This window comes from Mus caroli, chromosome 1 (genome assembly GCF_900094665.2).
Source record: "Mus caroli chromosome 1, CAROLI_EIJ_v1.1, whole genome shotgun sequence".
NCBI lineage: Eukaryota > Metazoa > Chordata > Mammalia > Rodentia > Muridae > Mus > Mus caroli.
Window position 1 is genome coordinate 117,330,050 of NC_034570.1, and position 19,857 is coordinate 117,349,906.

The following is a 19,857-nucleotide window of genomic DNA, read 5'->3' on the forward strand; positions in this document are numbered from 1 at the left end:
GAGGAGGAGGAGGAGGAGGAGGAGGAGGAGGAGGAGGAGGAGAAATGCATACATTTGTCAGGTGTCCATGCACAGAGGTCAGATTCAGGTGTCCAGTCCCACAGAGCTGGATTTAACAAGCACTTATGAGAAGCCTTACTTGTTAATCGGTGCTCAGATCTGAACTCCCATCCTCACAGTTCTGGAGAAAGCACTTTTAACCAGTGACTGACCTCTAGCCTATGTTTAAACATTCAAACATAGTCTTCCAACTTGGCAGTAGAATATCTTGTAAGGAATCAAAAGTGTATGTCACTTTCTGTCCCTTTTGTTTTGATATCTTTGAGTTGTTAATGATTATTGAAGTAGACTACATCAGTGTCTAAGGAGAGGATGAAGAAAGGAATGCATACAAAGAGTATCTAATGTCTTTAGCCATTTGCAGTTTGGGTGAGTCATGTAATGAGCTGTAAAGTGAACTGAAAAATGAAGCAATTCAGTTTTATACATTAAGTGAAAAATTTTTATTCAGCATGTCGGATATTTGGCCAATTAAATAACATTCTTCATGGATGCTTTGTAAAGTGCTCATCCACAATGTTGATAAATATGGCAGTGTATGTAGCAACTTACCTCTGTGTAATAGACACCTTACACTTTTGAGAAGGGTATTAAACTGTCATTTCTATTCATTCTTTAAAAACAATTTCTCTTTCCACTCCTGTAGTAAATATAAGTAACATCAAATTTTATCTATTTCCTTTTCTTATTATTGTAAAATATATGTTAATATCAAATTTATTATTTGGACCAATATTTCATGCACAGTTTAGTGGCACTAAGTGCTTTGCTGTGCACTGTCAATCTCTAGGACTCTTTTTGTCATTCCAAATAGAAACTTTGTGCTTATTAAATAAGAATCTCTAATCTCTCTAACCTCTCAAATACCCTCTTATATACAGTTTTATTCGAACACAGAAAAGGGAAAAGCATCCCTGGTCTTCCCTTCCTAGTCACTAGTAGCTATGATCTACTTCTCTGTTAGTTTCTGTGGGCTTAAATAGTAGTTTCTTGGTAGAGTGGCAGGGTTATGAAGTGGAACTGTACTTTCACAGTGTTAAGTAGCTCTACAGTATAGGCCAGTTCCTAAGCTCTGTTACACGCTAGTCTCATGTCACTACTGGGGGTTTCTGTCTTCTTTCACTAACTCACCCATCTTTCTCTGCCTGTCTGAAATATTGCAGTACTGTAATGAAAGGACTTGCTGTGCTTTTAGCCTTACATGACTCACTGAGCTTTTAATCCAGGCTCTGCTACTTTGATGAAATAGCCAGCCTCAATTTCTTCATCACGAAAGACAAGATGATAAGATCTACTTTGCATGGCTGCACCTTTGGCATTGGCTGCTATTATTGAGAACAATAGATGCACAAGTTTATTCTGGACTTTAGTTTGTGTTCATTTGATCTCTCTGAATAGCCAGGCGTGATGACGAGCTTCCATGAGTTTGATGTCCTGTTCTCTGTGTTTAGTTTGCAGATGCTGAAGGTTACTTTGCTGCTTGCACAACAGATACCAGTATGAGTAGTTCTTTGGTAAGTGCTGCCTTTCTCATCCAGCCATAGCGGGCAGAGCCCAGACAGCTCTGATGCTACCCTCCTTATGTGAGAGATACAGCTCTGCATTGTGTGCTCTCGGAGGCAATCACTTTGACACTTCCTTTCCTTAGGGAGACTGAGGGGTTAGGGGTAAGCAGGACAGGCCTCTGAGGTGAGAGGGAGTGGGGAAGCTAGCTCCAGAAGGAAAAGAATAAAGCCCAGGTCAGGCCTGTGTTTCTACCAACTTTCAACTTAATGCTTATTTTAAATTATTACCATTAGGAAACAAGTACTGAACACTAAGGAGAGCCGATTGTTCATTCACTTATTCTACACTGTTTCTTTGCTTGCTTTTAACACTTATGTAATTATGTTTGTGTGTGTATGTGCATATGTGTGCCACAGCGTGTATGTGGAGGTTGGAGGATAGCTTTTGGGAGTCATTTATCTGTTTTCACCATCTGAATTCTGAGGATGAAACTTACGTGGTCATTACTTGCTGAGCCATCTCAGTGGCCCTTCTAGTACAAGTTTTAAAATATGGCTCTTGTGTTATTGTTGTTTGTTTATCTGAGTTTTAAACTATGTTGTGTGTCAAACAGATATACACAATCCATTTGTGTGAAGATATTGTGAAGCCTTTATGAGACTTGGAGAAAAAGCTGTTTGTTGTCTGAGATCATAAGTATCAGTAATATAACGTAAAATCATTTGCCTTGACTAAGGAGAAAGAGAAAGACATTTTAACTGTTTTGTAAAAACTGATTGGTAGCAGATTCTCCTTCCATCTTTTAATCATTTAAAGGTTTTCAAGAATTGCTGATTTGGGATTCAGGTGGTAGCTCAGTTGCTACAGTCCTTGCCACACAAGCATGAACACCTGAGTTCAGTCTACAATGCCTATGTAAAATGCCAGGTGTGATAATAGGAGTTTGTAATCCCAGCACCGAGGGGCAGAAACAGGAAGCTAGCTGCAGCTTAGTGACCAGCCAGCCTAACGAGTGAGCACCAGGTCCCAGTGAGAGAGAGTTCAAAAAACCAGATGGACAGCACCTGAGAACTAGCAACTGCCATTGTTCTCTGACCTCCACACCTGTACCCACACAGACACAGACACCCCATACCTCTACCCCATACCTCTACCTTGAATCTTATGTATGGTAAAATAATTTGACAAATACAGATATACTATATCTTTGACTATCTGTTCCTCAGTTGCCTTCCCCATTAGTCTGCGTGATTCTTGGGGGGAGAAACTTGGTTTACTCACCTCCGTTCATGGGACTTAGAACAGTGCCTGTGTAGGAAGTGCTCAGAGTTATTTTGTTTGGTTTGTTTGTGGGGAGAGGCAAGGGTTCACACTGTTGCATGGGCTGCCTCAACGTTCCTTCCTCTTCAGCTGCCCAGGTAGCAGAGCATCCCAACACAGAGTGCTATGTATGTATGTTTGAAGAATGAAAAGAGGCAGAACATTTGCTGTTGCCTAAAAGAGGCTGATTTTTATGATACAGAGGTATTAGATGTCAGAATGTGCTAAAGTTACCAATTTTCACCTCTAAACTTTAAATTTTATTATTATTATTGTAGTAGTAGTTGAGGGAGTGTCGAGGCACATGTGTGTGTGCATGGGGAGCTTAGAGGACAATTTGGAGGAGTTGGTTCTTCCCTTTTCCTGTAGATTTCAGGACCTGAAGCACTCTTATAAAGGACAACATTTAATTGGGGCTGGCTTACAGGTTCAGAGATTCAGTCCATTATAATCAAGACAGGAAGCATGGAAGTATCCAGATAGGCATGGTGTTGGAGAAGGAGTTGAGAGTTCTACATCTTGTTCAGAAGGCAAACAGGAGAAGATTGGCTTCCAGGAAGCTAGGAGGAAGGTCTTAAAGCCCATCCATAATGATACACTTCTTTGAACAAGGCCACACTTCCAAATAGTGCCACTCCCTGTGCCAAACATATTCTAACCACCACATTAGACTTACACAGGAAGTACTTTGGCCTGATGAGCTGTGTCAGGGCTGACATTTCTACTTTAAAATGGTTCCTTTGTGTCCCTGTGCCTATGTGGACTGGTTGAGTTTCCTTTCCCAGTTTTTGGGGGAGTGGTGCTGAGTAGATAGGTGTGCTGGGAACAGCCAGGTTGTGATGGGCCCTGTGTCTGCGTGCCTTGCACTTAAAACTGCCCAGTTAAGATTGGTTTTGGATTTTGCTGCTTATGTTTGTTTCTGTTTACATTGTGTTCTAGAGTGAACCTCTTTATGTTCCTGTGAAGTTTCATGATCTCCCAAGTGAGAAGCTCGAGAGCACAAACATTGGGACCGAAAAAAGTGAGTTACAGTTAGGGTTCCATGCTTGAGAGTGAGTGGAAAGTTAGCTTCCTTAAAGCCACTATGAGTTCACTGAGCTCACATGGTGTCTTGACTTGTGTGTGGGTTGACATGGCCTTCAATCTTCTGAAGTTTGACTGCATTGTGAATCTGATACAATATAATTTCTGTATTAATTCAACTGGAAATATTTTCCAAACTCCATGGTTTCTTCTTTTTCATCATTATCAATATATCATGTGAAAATATATTATATGAATTAACACATTTATATGGATGAATATATATTCATGTGAATGAGTATGTCTACCTATACATATATAAATTATGTATTCATTTTCCTTTGAGACAGGATCTCATGTAGCCTAGGCTAGCTCAATTGTACCATGTGCCAAGGAGGATCTTGAACTTTGGGTGGCCCATCTGTGCAACCTGAATGTTAGGACTATAGGCACATACTGTCATGCTTGGTTTAGTCAGCACTGGGAATGGAACCCAGGAACCCAGCTAGTCAAGTACTCTATCAACTATCAGTGGAGCCACAATTCCAATTGTGTGTGCATGTGTGTGTGTGTACGCACACTTTCTATTTATTTATCTAAATGAGCAGTATTTTCACAAATAAGTCCTCAAATACCCAAATACAATATAAACATTGTAAGAGTTTTGCTAGTTTTGTGAGTCTTTTGGATTATTTTGGTTGTTTTTATTTTGTTTTTTTGTTTGTTTGTTTGTTTTTGTTTTTTTGATACAGAGCTTCTCTATGTGACCCTGACTGTTCTTGGAACTTGCTGTATAGACCAGGCTGGCCTCAAACTTAGAGATTTACCTGCCTCTGCCTTCCAAGTGCTGAGATTAAAGGCCTGTGCTACCACCACCTGGCTCTGTGAGTTATTTCAGTAAGTCAGCCTCAATATAAGGCACAGTGTTCGCCTGTTGCTTCCTTTGCAAGGCATGAGACTGCAGAGAAATGTTCTGAATGCTTGCCTAGGAAAACAGTTCTCACAAATTAGCTAGCCATGAAGAATAATCAAAATAATGATTTACTGTAAATGCTAAAATAATAAGCATAGTAAAACCCTGAACCAGGTGGCCATGTATATATACTACTGTAAACCTTTTGTAGGGATTTTTAATAATTTAGGCTGTTTACATTTTTTTTTTTTTTATTTTCTAGACAGGGTTTCTCTGTGTAGCCCTGGCTGTCATGGAACTCACTCTGTAGACCAGGCTGGCCTCGAACTCAGAAATCCATCTGCCTCTGCCTCCCAAGTACTGGGATTGAAGGCGTGCACTACCATGCCCAGCCCCTCAGGCTGTTTAAATTTTTAAAATTACTTTTAAAATTTATTTTGTATGCCTGTATAGAGACCAGAGTACAACTTAAAAGAGTCAGTTTTTTCTTTCCACCATGTAGGTCCTGGGGAATCAAACGCAAGTCATCAAACTCGTTGGCATGGCTTACCCACTGAACCAGCTTGCTCATCCTAGTTAAACTCTTTAAGACAGCTTATAGATTAAACCATTTTTTCCTATTAGTTTTTTTGACTAAGCAAAGTTGCCCCAGGTAATAATATAACTAGTATTTTTATTGTCTTACCTTTGATCATAAGTGAACAAAATAGTCAACATTTATGATGAAATTAAACATTCTGTTTAATTTCAAACCACCTTATTTAAGATGGTGCACATAAACATTCTGTTTAATTTCTGTTGGATCTGAGGGTTCATTTAATGTTTTGTATTGTTTTCTGTTTTAGCTCCCAAGAAGTCCCGTGTAAGGTTCAGCAATATCATGGAGATTCGCCAGCTCCCATCGAGCCATGCGTTAGAGGCCAAGCTCTCTCGGATGTCTTATCCCAATGTGAAAGACCAAGAATCCATACTGAAGACTGTAGGGAAATTGACTGCAACCCAAGTAGCAAAAATTAGCTTTATTTTTTGCTTTGTGGTAAGTGTCTTTTGAAGATTTACTATTGTTGTGCATGTGTGTGCTGTGTGGGTAGGAGAGCGAGGGGTTGCTATAGCGTGCATGTGGAGGTCAGAGGACCCCTTGAGGAAGTCACTTATGCCCTTCCACATTTGTGTGTGTTCTGGGATTGAACTCAGGTTGTCAGGCTTGTATGACAGTGCTTTATCTGCTGGGCTGTCCTGCCCTGCTTCCTTTCTTCCTTATTTAAGATGGTGCACATACCAGCAATGCAGCATTGAAATGTAAGACTACTAGAGTTCTTGATAGTTTTTTTTAACTGCTGTCTGGAACTCTGGGGTGTTAAAATATCAAACTTAGTGACTACTTCCCATACCTCAAAGAATTATAAGTTAAGGTTGGGAGAGAGTTGAGAGGTAAAGTGCTTACCTTGTGAGCACAAGGAGCTGAGCTCCCATTGCTGGCCCCTGTAAAACAGCTGGGTGTGACGCTGCACACATGTAACCCTGGTGCTAGGGAGGCAGGGACATGGATCCCTGGGCTCAGGGACCAGCTAGCCTGCTTACTCAGTGAGTTCCAGGCCAGTGAGACAGCCTGTCTCAGTGAATGAGGGACAGCACCTGAGGAAAGACAGGCACAGCTCATGCCTGGCTTCCATGTGCATATGTATAAGCAAAGTGCACCACATAATAAAGATATTTTAACCCAGCAGTCCTAGAACACAACACCTGCATAAACACACAGCTGCATGTGCACACAATTTGTTACCCTTGGAATTTATCATTGCAGGGGTAAGTATGGCCATGCTTAGCTTCTTTACATGAGTGTGGAATCTGATTTCAGGTCCAAAGGTCTGCAGTGTAAGCACTCTCACCCACTAACCCATCTTTCCAGGGTCCCTGTGGTTAAATGTAAGACAGTTTCCCAAAATTTGAATTTAACAAATGTTAAAGTTGAATTAATATTCAAGCTCTCCTTTACCTTTTTTGCACACACACAAAATCTCTGAATGCTGATTTTTTTTTTAAAAAAATATGTTTGTGTGTATGTGTGCATATATGTATGAGCAGTGTGTGCATGTGCTTGAACACAGAAGACAGTATCAGATTCCCTGGAGCTGGAGTTACAAGAGCAACAAGTGGTCTTAACTGCTGAGCCTTTTCTCCAGCTCTGAATACTTTTTATTTTTATTTATTTATTTATTTACCAACTTCCATTAGTTTTTTCTTGTTGGTGGTACTGGAGATTGAACCCAGGATCTGCATGCTAGACAAGTTCTGTTTTTAAAGTTTTTTAAATTATTTATTTATTTATTTATTCTTATTGCAATTTAATGTAAATTGTCTTTTGAGACAAGTTCCCACTAGCATGGGCTAGTCTTCAACCTATGGAACTTGTCATCTTCCCGATATTGAATGCTGGGCTCACAGGTTTGTGCCACTGTGTCTGGCTTAGAGTCTTCAGAGATTCAGATAGCAAGATCTTAGGTATGACTATTAATGCTTGTTTTTATTTTGGGGCCTGAGATTTTTTTTTCTCAAAGAACAGTTTTGAAACCACGTATGGGGACTGGAGAGATGGCTCAGGGTTAAGAGCACATGCTGCTCTTGCAGAGGACTAGAGTTTAGTTCCTAGTGCCTACAATGGGTGGCTCACAAACATCTGATTCCAGTTCGAGGGATCTGACATCCTCTTCTCACCTCTGCTGGCACTGTATGCAAGTTCCCACACCCTACCACAGATACACACATATACATATGATTGCTCTTGTTAATCTAAAAACAAAAACAATGGGCTGGTAGATGGCTCAGAGGTCAAGAGCACTGGCTGCTCTTCCAGAGGTCCTGAGTGCAGGTCCCAGCAACTACTGGTAGCTCACAAACATCTGTTATGAGACTGCTGCCCTCTTCTGGCCTGCAGGCACACACACAGGCAGAAACTGTATACATAATAAATAAATTACTCTTTAAAAAAAAAACCTCATATAATAACAGTGCTTACTTAGGAGGGTTGAGGAAGGGACTGTAAGTTGGACTGACAGATATTGACAGGTATAAATATATTTCATGAGGTTTCACTTTCTTTTTTTCTTTGTTTTTTGTTTAGTGGTTTTTGGCAAATTTCTCATACCAAGAAGCACTTTCAGACACACAGGTTGCCATAGTGAATATTTTGTCTTCAACTTCTGGTAAGAAGTGTGTCTTCAGAATCTGCTTTATAAATGGATGCATGTATCACTAGTGATATTTGGTTTAGTTCTGCTGTAGATTAGTTAGTATAACTAATGTTTTGCAGGGGAGGGGGAGGGGCTGTTGCTGAGACTCTTCCTATTTAGCTCTGGCTGTTACATTGTGTAGACAGGCTGGCTTTGAACTTGTGGCAATCCTCCTGCCTGTGCCTGTCTTCCAAGCAGGGTTACAGGTATGGTTCATGTATAACCATGTTTGCATGGTTATAGTTTACTGCCTGAACTTTAAACTATTGGTGACCCCTCAAGTACTTCATGGTTCTGAGTTTGGCTATTGTTCTGTCTGTTCAGTGCTCAGATCAATCCTGAGCCTGTGCACACTTAGCATGCCTGCCGCTCACTCTCCCATGAATACATGGCCCTCTGGATTTTATCCTGAAATGCACAAACATTTTCTAGGTTTGTGCTTGCTGGGCATGTACCCTGCCTTGACTCCCAGTGGGGTTTTTTGTTTGATTGTTTGTTTGTTTGTTTGTTTGTTCGGTTTTTGTTGTTTTTGTTTTTTATGACAGGGTTTCTCTGTGTAGCCCTGACTGTTCTGGAACTCACTCAGTAAACCAAGCTGGCCTCGAACTCAGAGATCTGCCTACTTCTGCCTCCCAAGTGCTGGCATTGAAGGCCTGCACCGCCACACCTGGCCCTCTGTGGTTTTTGTTCTGCAGCGTATGAAGGGTTTCTCTCCTAGCTCCCCTGATGGTAGTCTTACTCCTAGTTTTTCCTTTCCAGAGATCCTTTTCTAGATCCTTTTGGTTGAATGCTACTGCTTATTTCATATCTAAAACTTGCACTCTAATGGGGGTTTTATTTTTAACATTGACTCACCTTCCAAATCTGGAAGATAAAAAGTATTTTTGAAGCTGTAGAAATAACCTTAGAACGTGGGCATGACTGCGATGAGGTCATGGAGTTACTCTGCAGGCTCAACTTCATACTTACTAGTTTAAAAATAAGTAGGCCTATCCTTATCTGTACTGCTGGAATAAATGTGGCTTAGTTTAGAAGCTGTTCTTAATCTGACATTTGAACATTTCCACTTAAGTCAATGCAGTATCAGTTGTTTATAATTGAAAAACAATTAGTTTAAAAGTTAGGAAGGTACGTGTAGCTCTGCAAGGTGGTAGACAGCTTTAGTCTCAGCACTTGGGAGACAGAGGCAGGTATATACATCTACATGAGTTTCAGGTCAGCCTGATGAGCAGAATGAGTTTCAGGACAGCCAGGACCTCACAGAGAAAACTCTGTCTCAAAGTTACCCTTTGTTTTCAAACCAAACCAAAAGAAAACAACAAAAATTTCGGTGTGTGATTTGCTCATGTCACCCTTGGTATTAGTGATGAGGAATGTGAGTAGCAAGTAATCTTACCAGCATCTCCTGTCCTTCTCTTCCTCCCTGTAGGACTTTTTACTTTAATCCTTGCAGCTGTATTTCCGAGTAACAGCGGAGACAGGTTTACCCTCTCTAAACTATTAGCTGTAATTTTAAGGTAAGAATAACATATGCTAGTTTACTCTGCTTAGAAATATGGTATTTGGACTGGAAAGATGGTTCCGCAATTAAGAGAGCTTACTAGGACAGTCATGAGGACTGGGGTTCAGATTTAAGCACCCATGCATCAAACTGACCATTCCACAAAGCCTATAGTGCCTTCTTTAACAGATCCAACCCTCTCTTCTGGCCTCTCATTGCACACAGGCATGCATACCTATAAATATATGCACACATACACTTAGGTAGACACAAACATAAGTAAGGTCTTTAGAATATGATGTTGGAACAATTTAATTTATGTTGTAATGGAGAAGCAAAGAAAGATGAGACCAAAGAAGGCTTTCTGTGGACATGATGCTGTTTAGCCCTGTCTAGGGTAGCTGGAGGGAAAGATCTCAGGACAGCTGTGGTGCCCATTCACTGGTTCTCACTGATGGAGACACTACTAAGTATTGGACTCACGTTCACATTTAGCCGTGAATGTAATCATCAGTTGTCTGTCTCCTTTCCTGACACAAATCCCCCTTTTATGTTGTTTTCTCTTTGTTCTTTTCTTCTAGAAACCAAATTGAGTCTTTCCCAGTTATTTTAGCCTGTAGTGATCTTTCACTTTCTGTTTAATTCATCTGGCAGTTTTATCTCAGGGCACAGCAGCCACATTGTTAATACCTACATTTCAGTCTTTCATATGTAACTGTGAGCTGGTTTCTCCTGTCTTCTCTGCTGGGCTGTACATTTTTAAAGGCTAAAACTTGGCTTCATGGTCTGTGTGTTGCCAAGAGCCTAGCAGAGGGCTTTTCCTGTAGATAGTGCTCAAAGGAGATGCTTTACTTTGACAAAGCTGCTATTTTTGGACAATGAGACAGCAAAAGAGGTAACAGAAGCACTTAATGATGAAACTGTTTCTTAGCAGTGGTAGCTGAGACTGAGTCAGAGTTCTGCTGCTTCCCCTCTGCCCTGCTGCAGTTAGGAAAACCATAGCTTTCTGCTTGTTGTAAAGTTTGGAGCAGTGTCTATAAAGTATCTGAGGGACTTGAACTTGGCAAGTGTAGAAGACTGATCACTCTTATTGTATTGTATATTACAGCTTGTGGACACAAGGGATTGAGGTTGTTTTAGTGATACTCTGGTTGACCCAACTAACGTACATTTAGTCTTCATAACTACCATGGATATATTCTTTTGTATGCATGACTAGTGTTTTAACCAAACATATCTTTGTATTTTGGAAATATAATACATTTTTATTGAAGAAGTAAATGAGGTTAAAATTTTACCAGAAATATATGGTAACTTTTAACAGTACCATGTGATACAAGTTTTCTTAGTATCATTGGATAAAGAAGGGAATGGATATAAAATGCTGAACTTGGAAGTACTTTGAGAGACTATTACTTCTTGTTAAAGTGGGTTAAGAATGGAGACTAGGAAACTAAAGTCAGCTGCCTACCAGTTCTTACAAATAAAGTTTTATTAAAACCCAGTCATTTTCATTCAGTTGCTTATCATCTGTGGCTGCCATGGGGCAGTAGAGTTGAGAGAAACCACATGGCCCACAAGTCAAAAGTAGTTACTCTCCGCCCTTTAAAAAATGAAGTCTGAGCTGTAGTTTAAGATAATTGAAACTTATTTTGTGTGTGTAATCTTACTTTTAAGAAAACTCTAACAAGCACTATTTAATACTATTTTGTTTTGAATTGACCTCAAACAATGAGATTGAGGTGGTTTTTTTTTTTTTATTGCACATAGAGTCTGTTATAGCACAGCCTTGAAAAACATTTGATGAGCTCAGAAATCTTGCTGTCTGTGATCCAGTCCCACTTCTTTTACTAGTTTTGAGATCTTGTACATTATTTTAAAACCTCTTGCCTGTTCCCTCCTCTGCAAACTGAAGATCACAGTAGAATTTGTCTCATGGGACTGTTATGTAGACAGACAGATGAGATCAAACTTCTAGACTGTTTCAAAGAACAACTTGTGCTCAGTATATTTAGGCACCTTCATGGCACCAGCCTCTGGATGGAGAAGTGGTTTCTGTTATATTGTGGGAACTGGTAAACAACAGCTGACTCTATTCCAAACAGTGGTCATAGCAGGCAATCTGATGCTAAGAGTAGAAGGATCCAGTGTAAGGAGTGTTCTCTTTAACTTCTAACCACAGTAATTCTATAATTGGATAAGGGAAAGGCCTCTTCTTTTTTCTACTGCTCCTCAAATGTGTCAGAATCCTTTGGGTAGTAGACAAGAGAATTGCACTATCTTTTAAATTTGCAGCATTTTCGTTTATTTGAAAAAATATATACACAACTAATAAGCTCCCCAGAAGTCAGAAGGCCTTGCAGGCTCTTTGAAGACCAGAACCACTCATCTTGTTCCCACACATTTTGCTCATTCTAGATTCCCAACAAGTAAGTTAGATGAATCAATGTTCTCTGACTTCTCAACAGCTCTCAGGTGTCTTCCTTTTGCCCATTAAAACCATGTGGTTAACAGGACTGGCCAAATGTGTAAGACAGCCTTTCTGTTTAGGTTTCACCTGCAGGAAGAGTGCCATTTCTAGCTTTATATGGGTTTGGCTTATTTCTCTCTCTGAAGGAAGGCTTGGCGAAGGGATGACCAGTTATCCCTTCTCCCTAACTAAAGACATGTAAGCATGATGGATTCCGGGGCCAGGCTGCCTGTGTTCCATCCCTGTTATGTGGTCTTTGTCAAGACACCTTACCTCTTCGGGCCTCAGTTTTCCCATGCAAACTGGGCTGTTAGTAAGAATTCCTTCCTGTAAGTCATCAGTGTTCATTTGTGAGGACTGGCTGTCCGTGCAGCTCTACTGTACTGTGCTGATGAGCTCATGAGCACTCATCAATGAAATCAGTAAGTTCTCAGACAGTTTTACCTGAAGTTAAGATGGATTCTTAGTGTTTAATCTTGATGATTAGTCTCTTAGGAGCTTACTATTTTGCTCATCATTAATGAGTTTTGCTCTCACAGCATTGGAGGTGTGGTGCTGGTGAACCTGTCTGGGTCTGAAAAGTCTGCAGGAAGAGACACAATAGGTAAGAACCTAAGTGCTCTGCTGCTGCATCATTTGTGCAAGCTGTGTGCTTACTGCAGTGCATGCAGATACAGCACACAGCGTGGGCACTAGCAGGCACTTAGCTTTATTACATTTATTCCGTGTGTGTGTGCACGTGTGTGTGTGTGTGTGTGTGTGTGTGTATGTTACACATCTTACATGTGGTGGTAAGAGAACAACCTATAAGAAATAAGTCTATCCTTTCACTGTGGGCCCCAGGGATTGAATTCAGGTTTCCAGGCTTGGAAGCAAGCACTTCTCTACTGGCTGAGGCACTTTGCTGACCCAGTAACAGGGTCTATTTTTTTTCTTATTTTCTTTCCTTTGTAAGTGATACAAAAAAAAAAAAAAAAAAAAGGCAGTTAATAGAATACTTATGAGCTTCAACCAAATTCTCCATATGTGAACTTATATAACCACAGAGCAATTACAGAAATCAAGAGTTAACATTACCTACTAATTTTCTCATCTACTTTTGTACCTTTCATAAGCAGTTACTCCTATACTTTACACTTAATTTTGATATGAACTATAGACCCATCTTTCACATAGCCATAATTTCCCACAGTGTTTTTTAGTGGCCTGGAATCATTTATTGATTTTTATTTGGTTTTCTTGGTTCCTAATGTTCTTTCAGTAGGAGCCCTAATGCAGTCTTACTTGTCTTCTATGACTTTGACGGTTATGTCAAATTATGAGTGTACAGCTCATTCATCTTGTACAGTGTTTCTCCATTTGAGTTGGGTTCTGTCTAGAATTCTTTCTAGTTAAATTGATGATGTCCAAATCGGTAGTAATATCATGACAGTAATATTTCCTGATGTGACTGATGTTGCTGCATTTTCTCCGATAACCCATGACATTGCTTTAACTTTTGCTAGTGATATAGGTACTAAAATAGTGTCTGTCAGGATATTCCAGGGCAAGGTGACTAATTGTTGAAGTAGTAAGCAGCTTGTAGGAGATACTTGGAGGTTAGAGAAATATCCTGTTGTCATACTATTTTTTAGAGAGTTGTAAGTATTATTTATTATTTAATCACAAGTCCAATAATTTGCAAACACACTGTACTAAGAATATAGATTTGCACAAAATGAATGTGGATAGAAAATAAGTCCCTATATCTTCAAAGTAGAGTAAGAAGTCAGACTATAACTGATTTAATTCCCTAATCTAGGACGGTCTTCTCTTTTTGAAAAATTCATTTATTTATTTTATATTATTATTATTTTTACTTATTCATTTCACATCCCGATCACTGCCCACCTTTTGGTTACCCTCTGACACAATCCTTTCTCCATTCCCCTTCCCCTTCTCTTCTGAGCATGTGGGGTACCCCCTAGTTATCCCCCCCAACCGTGGCATATCAAGTGTCTGTGAGGCTAGGCTCATTCTCTCCCACTGAGGCCAGACAAGGCAGCCCAGCTAGAAGTACATATCCCATGTACAGGCAACAGCTTTTGGGATAGCCTCTATTCCAGTTGTCGGGGACCCTGATGAAGGTCAGGTTTTACATCTGCTACATATGTGTGAGGAGCCCTAGGTCCAGCGTGTGTATGTGCTTTGGTTGGTGTTTCAGTCTCTGAGAGCCCCAAGGGTCCAGGATAGTTGATTCTGTTGGTTTCCCTGTGGTGTTTCCATCCCCTTAGGGGCCATAATCCTTCCTCCTATTCTTCCATAAGAGTCCCCAAGCTCCAGTCACTGTTTGACTGTGGGTGTCTGTATCTGTCTGAGTCAGCTGCTGGGCGGAGCCTCTCAGAGGACAACATCCTGTCTGTAAGCATAACGGAGTGTCATTAATAGTGTTAGGCTTGCCCATGGGACGGGTCTCAAGTTGGGTGGGTTGGATATTGGTTGGCCATTCCCTCAGTCTCTGCTCCCTCCCTTGTGCCTGCATTTCTTACTTTTATCCACTAGTTTTTTTTTTTTAATCCACTAGTTTTTACATCTACTCTTGTTCCTTTTCTTAGCAGTCACTATTATAGACAACATTGAATTTTGATCCACTGCCTACATTTAACAAAACCAAAGGTAACTAGAGCCCAAATTAGTTAACTTCTCTAGATATTTGAAGTTCATAGAATAGAGCAATGTTTTCCAAACTCTTTGTGGTTACTGCCTAGTCACCTATGCTTTGACCTATATCTCCTCTTTCTGACCCAGAGTCACTTTGTGTATGTAAAACACAATATGCATTTGTTTTTTGAGTGCAAGATTTTGTTAACAGGCTTTAAAATTTTTGATAATAATAAAAAATAGACTTAAATATTGTTCTTCTGTGTAGCTTAAACTATTGAGTGTGGTTACTTGGCACATTGTTGAATTGTTTTTGAAGGCTTATATAATGGTCACTGAACTCGAGTTAATCAAGACAGAGAATAATTATTCACACACTGTGAGATTCACATTATATTGTACATTTTCAACCAATTATACGCATTCATGTTTGTAGTTTGTAAAACTTGGTTTAAAATAAAATATGAGAATTATAAAATAAAGCCACTAGAGAAGAAATTAATGACATATTTTAACCTTTGTTTGCATATATGGTGTGTGTTTTGTGTACACGTGGGTGTGTATGTGTAACACAATGCTTGTGTGGAGGTCAGAGGACAACCTCAGGTGCTGATCCTTGATTTCTTCCATGTGTGTGATGGGCTTTTTTGTTAGTTGTCACTGTGTATGCCTGGCTGCTGGCTTGTAAACGTCCTGGGAGTCTTGTCTCTGTCCCCCATCTCATTGCAGGAGTTCCGGGATTAAAGATGCAGCACCTCTATGTCTGACTTGATGTGGGTCATGGGCATTCAAACTCATGTCCTCAAGCCTGTGGGCTCTCTCCCCAACCCACAATACTGTAAACATTAGTAAAGGCTACATTCTCTAAAGCAGAAGACAAATCAGTGGAGACTTAGCAGAGTAGAAAGTGGTGGCACACGCCTTTTACTTTTTTAATTAGATATTTTCTTTATTTACATTTCAAATGCTATCCTGAAAGTTCCCTATACCCTCCCCCGGCCCTGCTCCCCTACCCACCCACTCCCACTTCTTGGCCCTGGCTTTCCCCTGTACTGGGGCATATAAACTTTGCAATACCAAGGGGCCTCTCTTCCCTGTGATGGTCAACTAGTCCATCTTCTGCTACATATGCAGCTAGAGATACGAGCTCTGGGGGTACTGGTTAGTTCATGTTGTTGTTCCACCTATAGGGTTGCAGACCCCTTCAGCTCCTTGGGTGCTTTCTCTAGCTCCTCCATTGGGGGTACTGTGTTCCATCCTATAGATGACTGTGAGCATCCACTTCTGTATTTGCCAGGCACTGGCATAGCCTCACTCGAGACAGCTATATCAGGGTCCTTTCAGCAAAATCTTGCTGGCATATGCAATAGTGTCAGGGTTTGGTGGCTGATTATGGGATGGATCCCCGGGTGGGGTAGTCTCTGAATGGTCCATCCTTTCGTCTTAACTCCAAACTTTGTCTCTGTAACTCCTTCCATGTTTTTTTTGTTTCCTATTCTAAGGAGGAATGAAGTATCCACACTTTGGTCTTCGTTCTTCTTGATTTTCTTATGTTTTGCAAATTGTGTTTTGGATATTCTAAGTTTCTGGGCTAATATCCTCTTATCAGTGAGTGCATATCTAATGACTTCTTTTGTGATTGGGTTACCTCACTAAGGATGATATCCTCCAGATACATCCATTTGCCCAAGATCCCAGCACTTAGGAGGCAGAGGCAGGCAGATTTCTGAGTTCGAGGCCAGCATGGTCTACAAAATGAGTTCCAGGACAGCCTGGGCTACACAGAGAAACCCTGTCTCAAAAAAAACCCAAAAAACAAAAACCAACAACAAACAAACAACAAACAAATAAAAACAAAACCGAACAAGAAACAAAGAAAGAAAGAAAGAAAGAAAGAAAGAAAGAAAGAAAGAAAGAAAGAAAGAAAGGGAGAAAGAAAGAAAGGGAGAAAGGGAGAAAGTAAGAGGATGCTAGAGGAAGAGATGGGACCCTATGGATGTAGTGGTGGAGAATCTGTGTGTTCACATGGAAGGATGGAAAGAAGAAGGTCAAGCAGTGGGTTAGAGGTGGAAAGAAGCACCTGTTAGATTGTACAATAGGATGTGTCAAAGGGGTTCAAGGTAGAGCAGCTGTTTCTCACCTTGTGAGCTGCTGGAGGCCCAATGACCCTTTCACAGAGGTCACCTGAGACTTAAGAGGTCAGAAAGTACAGATATTTACATTATGACTTATAACAGTAGCAAAATTACAGTTATGAAATATCAACAAAGTGGATTTATGTTTGGAGGTCACCACAGCATGAGGAACTGTGTTAGGAAGGTTAAGAATCAGTGATGTAGAGAAAAAAGGAAGTGTGTGCATCAAAATAAAGACGAACTGTTACTTACCTGACTTTCACTGTTAGAGTGTGTGTGGTTATTAGGTCTCCAAGGCAAATGCTTTTGCTTATATTTGTTTATCCATTCAGTCCCTTCCTACCCTGCGGGAGGATCTGGATGGAATGAGTTAGTTTTTGGTTTTCATTTGTGCATGCTCATTTCTTTACTTAGTATCAATGTATTATCAAACTCTCAGTATATGTAGTAGGATATGTTGAATGAGTTCATGAATGGAGGCAACAGTTTAAATCATGCGTTGGTTTTTACAGGTTCCATTTGGTCCCTTGCTGGAGCTATGTTCTATGCTGTCTACATTGTGATGATCAAGAGAAAGGTAGACAGAGAAGATAAACTGGATATTCCAATGTTCTTTGGCAAGTACATGTTTAGCCTTTTAGGCTATTTACTTGACCTTATAAATCCATAGGTCATTCTTTGAGAGAATATGGAGGCATTTTTTTCTCCTCCACGTGATTTTATTTTCTTAATATTATGGATTCCAGGCTCTCTCACTGAGCTTTCTGGAGCTCACAATTCAGCCAGACTAACTGGCTAGTGGGTCCTAGGGAGCCATGCCTGCATGCCCGCAGAGCTGAGCATGCAAGTGTGCAGCGAGGGCCTGCTGAGGATTCCACTCAGGCTTGAGCAGCAGGCACTTTACTGGCCAAGCCAGCTCCCCAGCCAAACTGCAGTTACCAGTTACCAGTGCTTGGTGTTGTATTTTCCTGCTATTGATCTGTTTGTAGGAACCGATAGTCAACACACCTGCTCCAATTGAGCAACTTACCGAAGCCCCTTGGGGGCTCTCATGTTTCTCATAGTGTTGCTAAGTTTGGAAAATTGAAGTCAGTCATGATTTTAACTTGTCTCTTTTCTCCTCAGGTTTTGTAGGTCTGTTTAATCTGCTGCTCCTGTGGCCGGGGTTCTTCTTACTGCATTATACTGGCTTTGAGGACTTTGAGTTTCCCAACAAAGTGGTACTGTTGTGTATCATTATCAACGGCCTCATCGGAACAGTTCTGTCCGAGTTTCTGTGGTTATGGTAGGCTCTGTTATTTCTCCTGCAGTTCAGTCATTGTCAGTGTACTGACTTTCGAGTAGTTTGGACATTTCTGGGTCTTTGGAGTTCTGATGGTTCCTTCTGTGTACTTCCTTTCCACATACATACTTGTAATTGAATATATTTACTCTAATAGAGCACGGATGGACTTTGATTTTAATTTTTGTGGGCCCATTGCAAAGAGAACACATAGAAAGAAGCTCAAAAGTGTCTGTTTAATAAATGCATGAATACAAATATATGAATGAATACTCTTTGTTCCCTTCTGCCGCTGTGAGAAAACCCTGAGCAGAAGTGACCCAGGGCAGGTTGCAGCCCAACACTGAGGAAGTTGGAACAGGTTCTCCCCTTAATCATCAGTTAAGACACAGGCCAGTCCAGTCCGATTCAGACTCCCTCAGATGACTCGAAGCCAGCAGTCAAATGACCCTTTTACAGGAATCACATATCAGATATCCTGTATGCTAGATATTTACACTACATTTCATAACCATAGGGAATTAAAGTTATCAAGTTATCAACGACATAATTTTATGGTTGGGTGTCACTACAATATGAGAAACTATGTTAAGGGTCATAGCAGTAGGCAGGTTGAGAACCCATGCTTTAGGTTGTATTAAATTGACAGCAGAAGCTAAGCAGGACAATACAAATCATTTAAATTGGTAAAAATGCTTTCAAGGTTTTGGTTGACATGTATGGAACTGTCAAAAAAATAAAGGATTTTTATTTTTAAAGTGCAGATTTGGGGGCTAGGATGATGGCTCAGTTGATAAGTTCTTGCTGCATACATGAGGGTCTGAGTTTGGATCTCTAGGCAGAGTGGCATGCATCTCTAACACTAAAATGGGAGCACAGAGATGGAGTCAGCCATGGAACCTGTTGGCCAGCTAGCTTAGCTGAGCCAGTGAGCTCTAGGTTCAGTGAGAGAACTCGTCTGGAAAATAGGTGAAGAGGGAAACGGAGTGGATGGTGACCCCTGGCTTACACGTGCACACGTGTGTACATGCCATATAAAGAGTAGTAGTATACAAATGAAAGTTGCCGTGGAGGAATGGACATCCAGACATAGAAGCTGGGAGTGCCAATGTGATTCCTGGATTCTTAGTGGACTCTGGGATTGCTTACTTAGGGAGGAGAGTGGGCATATTTGGTTGTTCAAGGGATTTTGTTGTTAAGTTTATATTCAATACACTGCAAATGAATGAACCAGATCTAGAAATCATGAATGAATTAACTTGGGATGGTAGCATATGTTACAATTTTTTCTGTTTTAATGACAGTAAGTTTAAAGTAGGTTTGAGCTCAGCATCCCATATGGAGTTTGTGAGACTTCCATTATAGTCTTAGATTTAGTGCTGTTTCTCAGATTGAAGATTTAAGAGGTGGGCCTTGTGGCACAAGCTTATCAGTTTCTTAAAGTTGATGTGTGATTTCAATTTTAACAGTGGTGTTTTGGAAGCTAGAGAGATGTCTCTGTATTTAAGAGTGCATACTGGTCTTGCAGAGGACCTGAATTCAGTTCCCAGCACTCATTGCCTGTAACTCCAGCTTCAGAGGGATCCCACATCCTCTTCTGGTCCCTAAGGATTCTGCATTCACATGTAAAAATGCACACATATACATATAATTTAAATTTTATTATTTATTTATTTATTTATTTATTTATTTATTTATTTTTGGTGTTTCGAGACAGGGTTTCTCTGTATAGCCCTGGCTGTCCTGGAACTCACTTTGTATACCAGGCTGGCCTCGA

The 19,857-nt window shown here is 40.5% G+C and overlaps 1 protein-coding gene across 2 annotated transcripts in view; it reads left to right on the forward strand.

Annotated features, from left to right (window-relative positions):
* The window catches only part of Slc35f5 (solute carrier family 35 member F5), a 35,370-nt gene that overhangs the window by 6,593 nt on the left and 8,920 nt on the right, over positions 1-19,857 (forward strand). For both annotated transcript variants that reach the window (XM_021155699.2, XM_021155706.2), the window contains exons 5-12: positions 1,512-1,574; positions 3,826-3,907; positions 5,668-5,858; positions 7,944-8,025; positions 9,482-9,569; positions 12,563-12,627; positions 17,311-17,415; positions 17,924-18,083. In XM_021155699.2, coding sequence (XP_021011358.1) covers positions 1,512-1,574; positions 3,826-3,907; positions 5,668-5,858; positions 7,944-8,025; positions 9,482-9,569; positions 12,563-12,627; positions 17,311-17,415; positions 17,924-18,083 — 836 coding nt within the window. The remainder of the gene's footprint in view (positions 1-1,511; positions 1,575-3,825; positions 3,908-5,667; positions 5,859-7,943; positions 8,026-9,481; positions 9,570-12,562; positions 12,628-17,310; positions 17,416-17,923; positions 18,084-19,857) is intronic.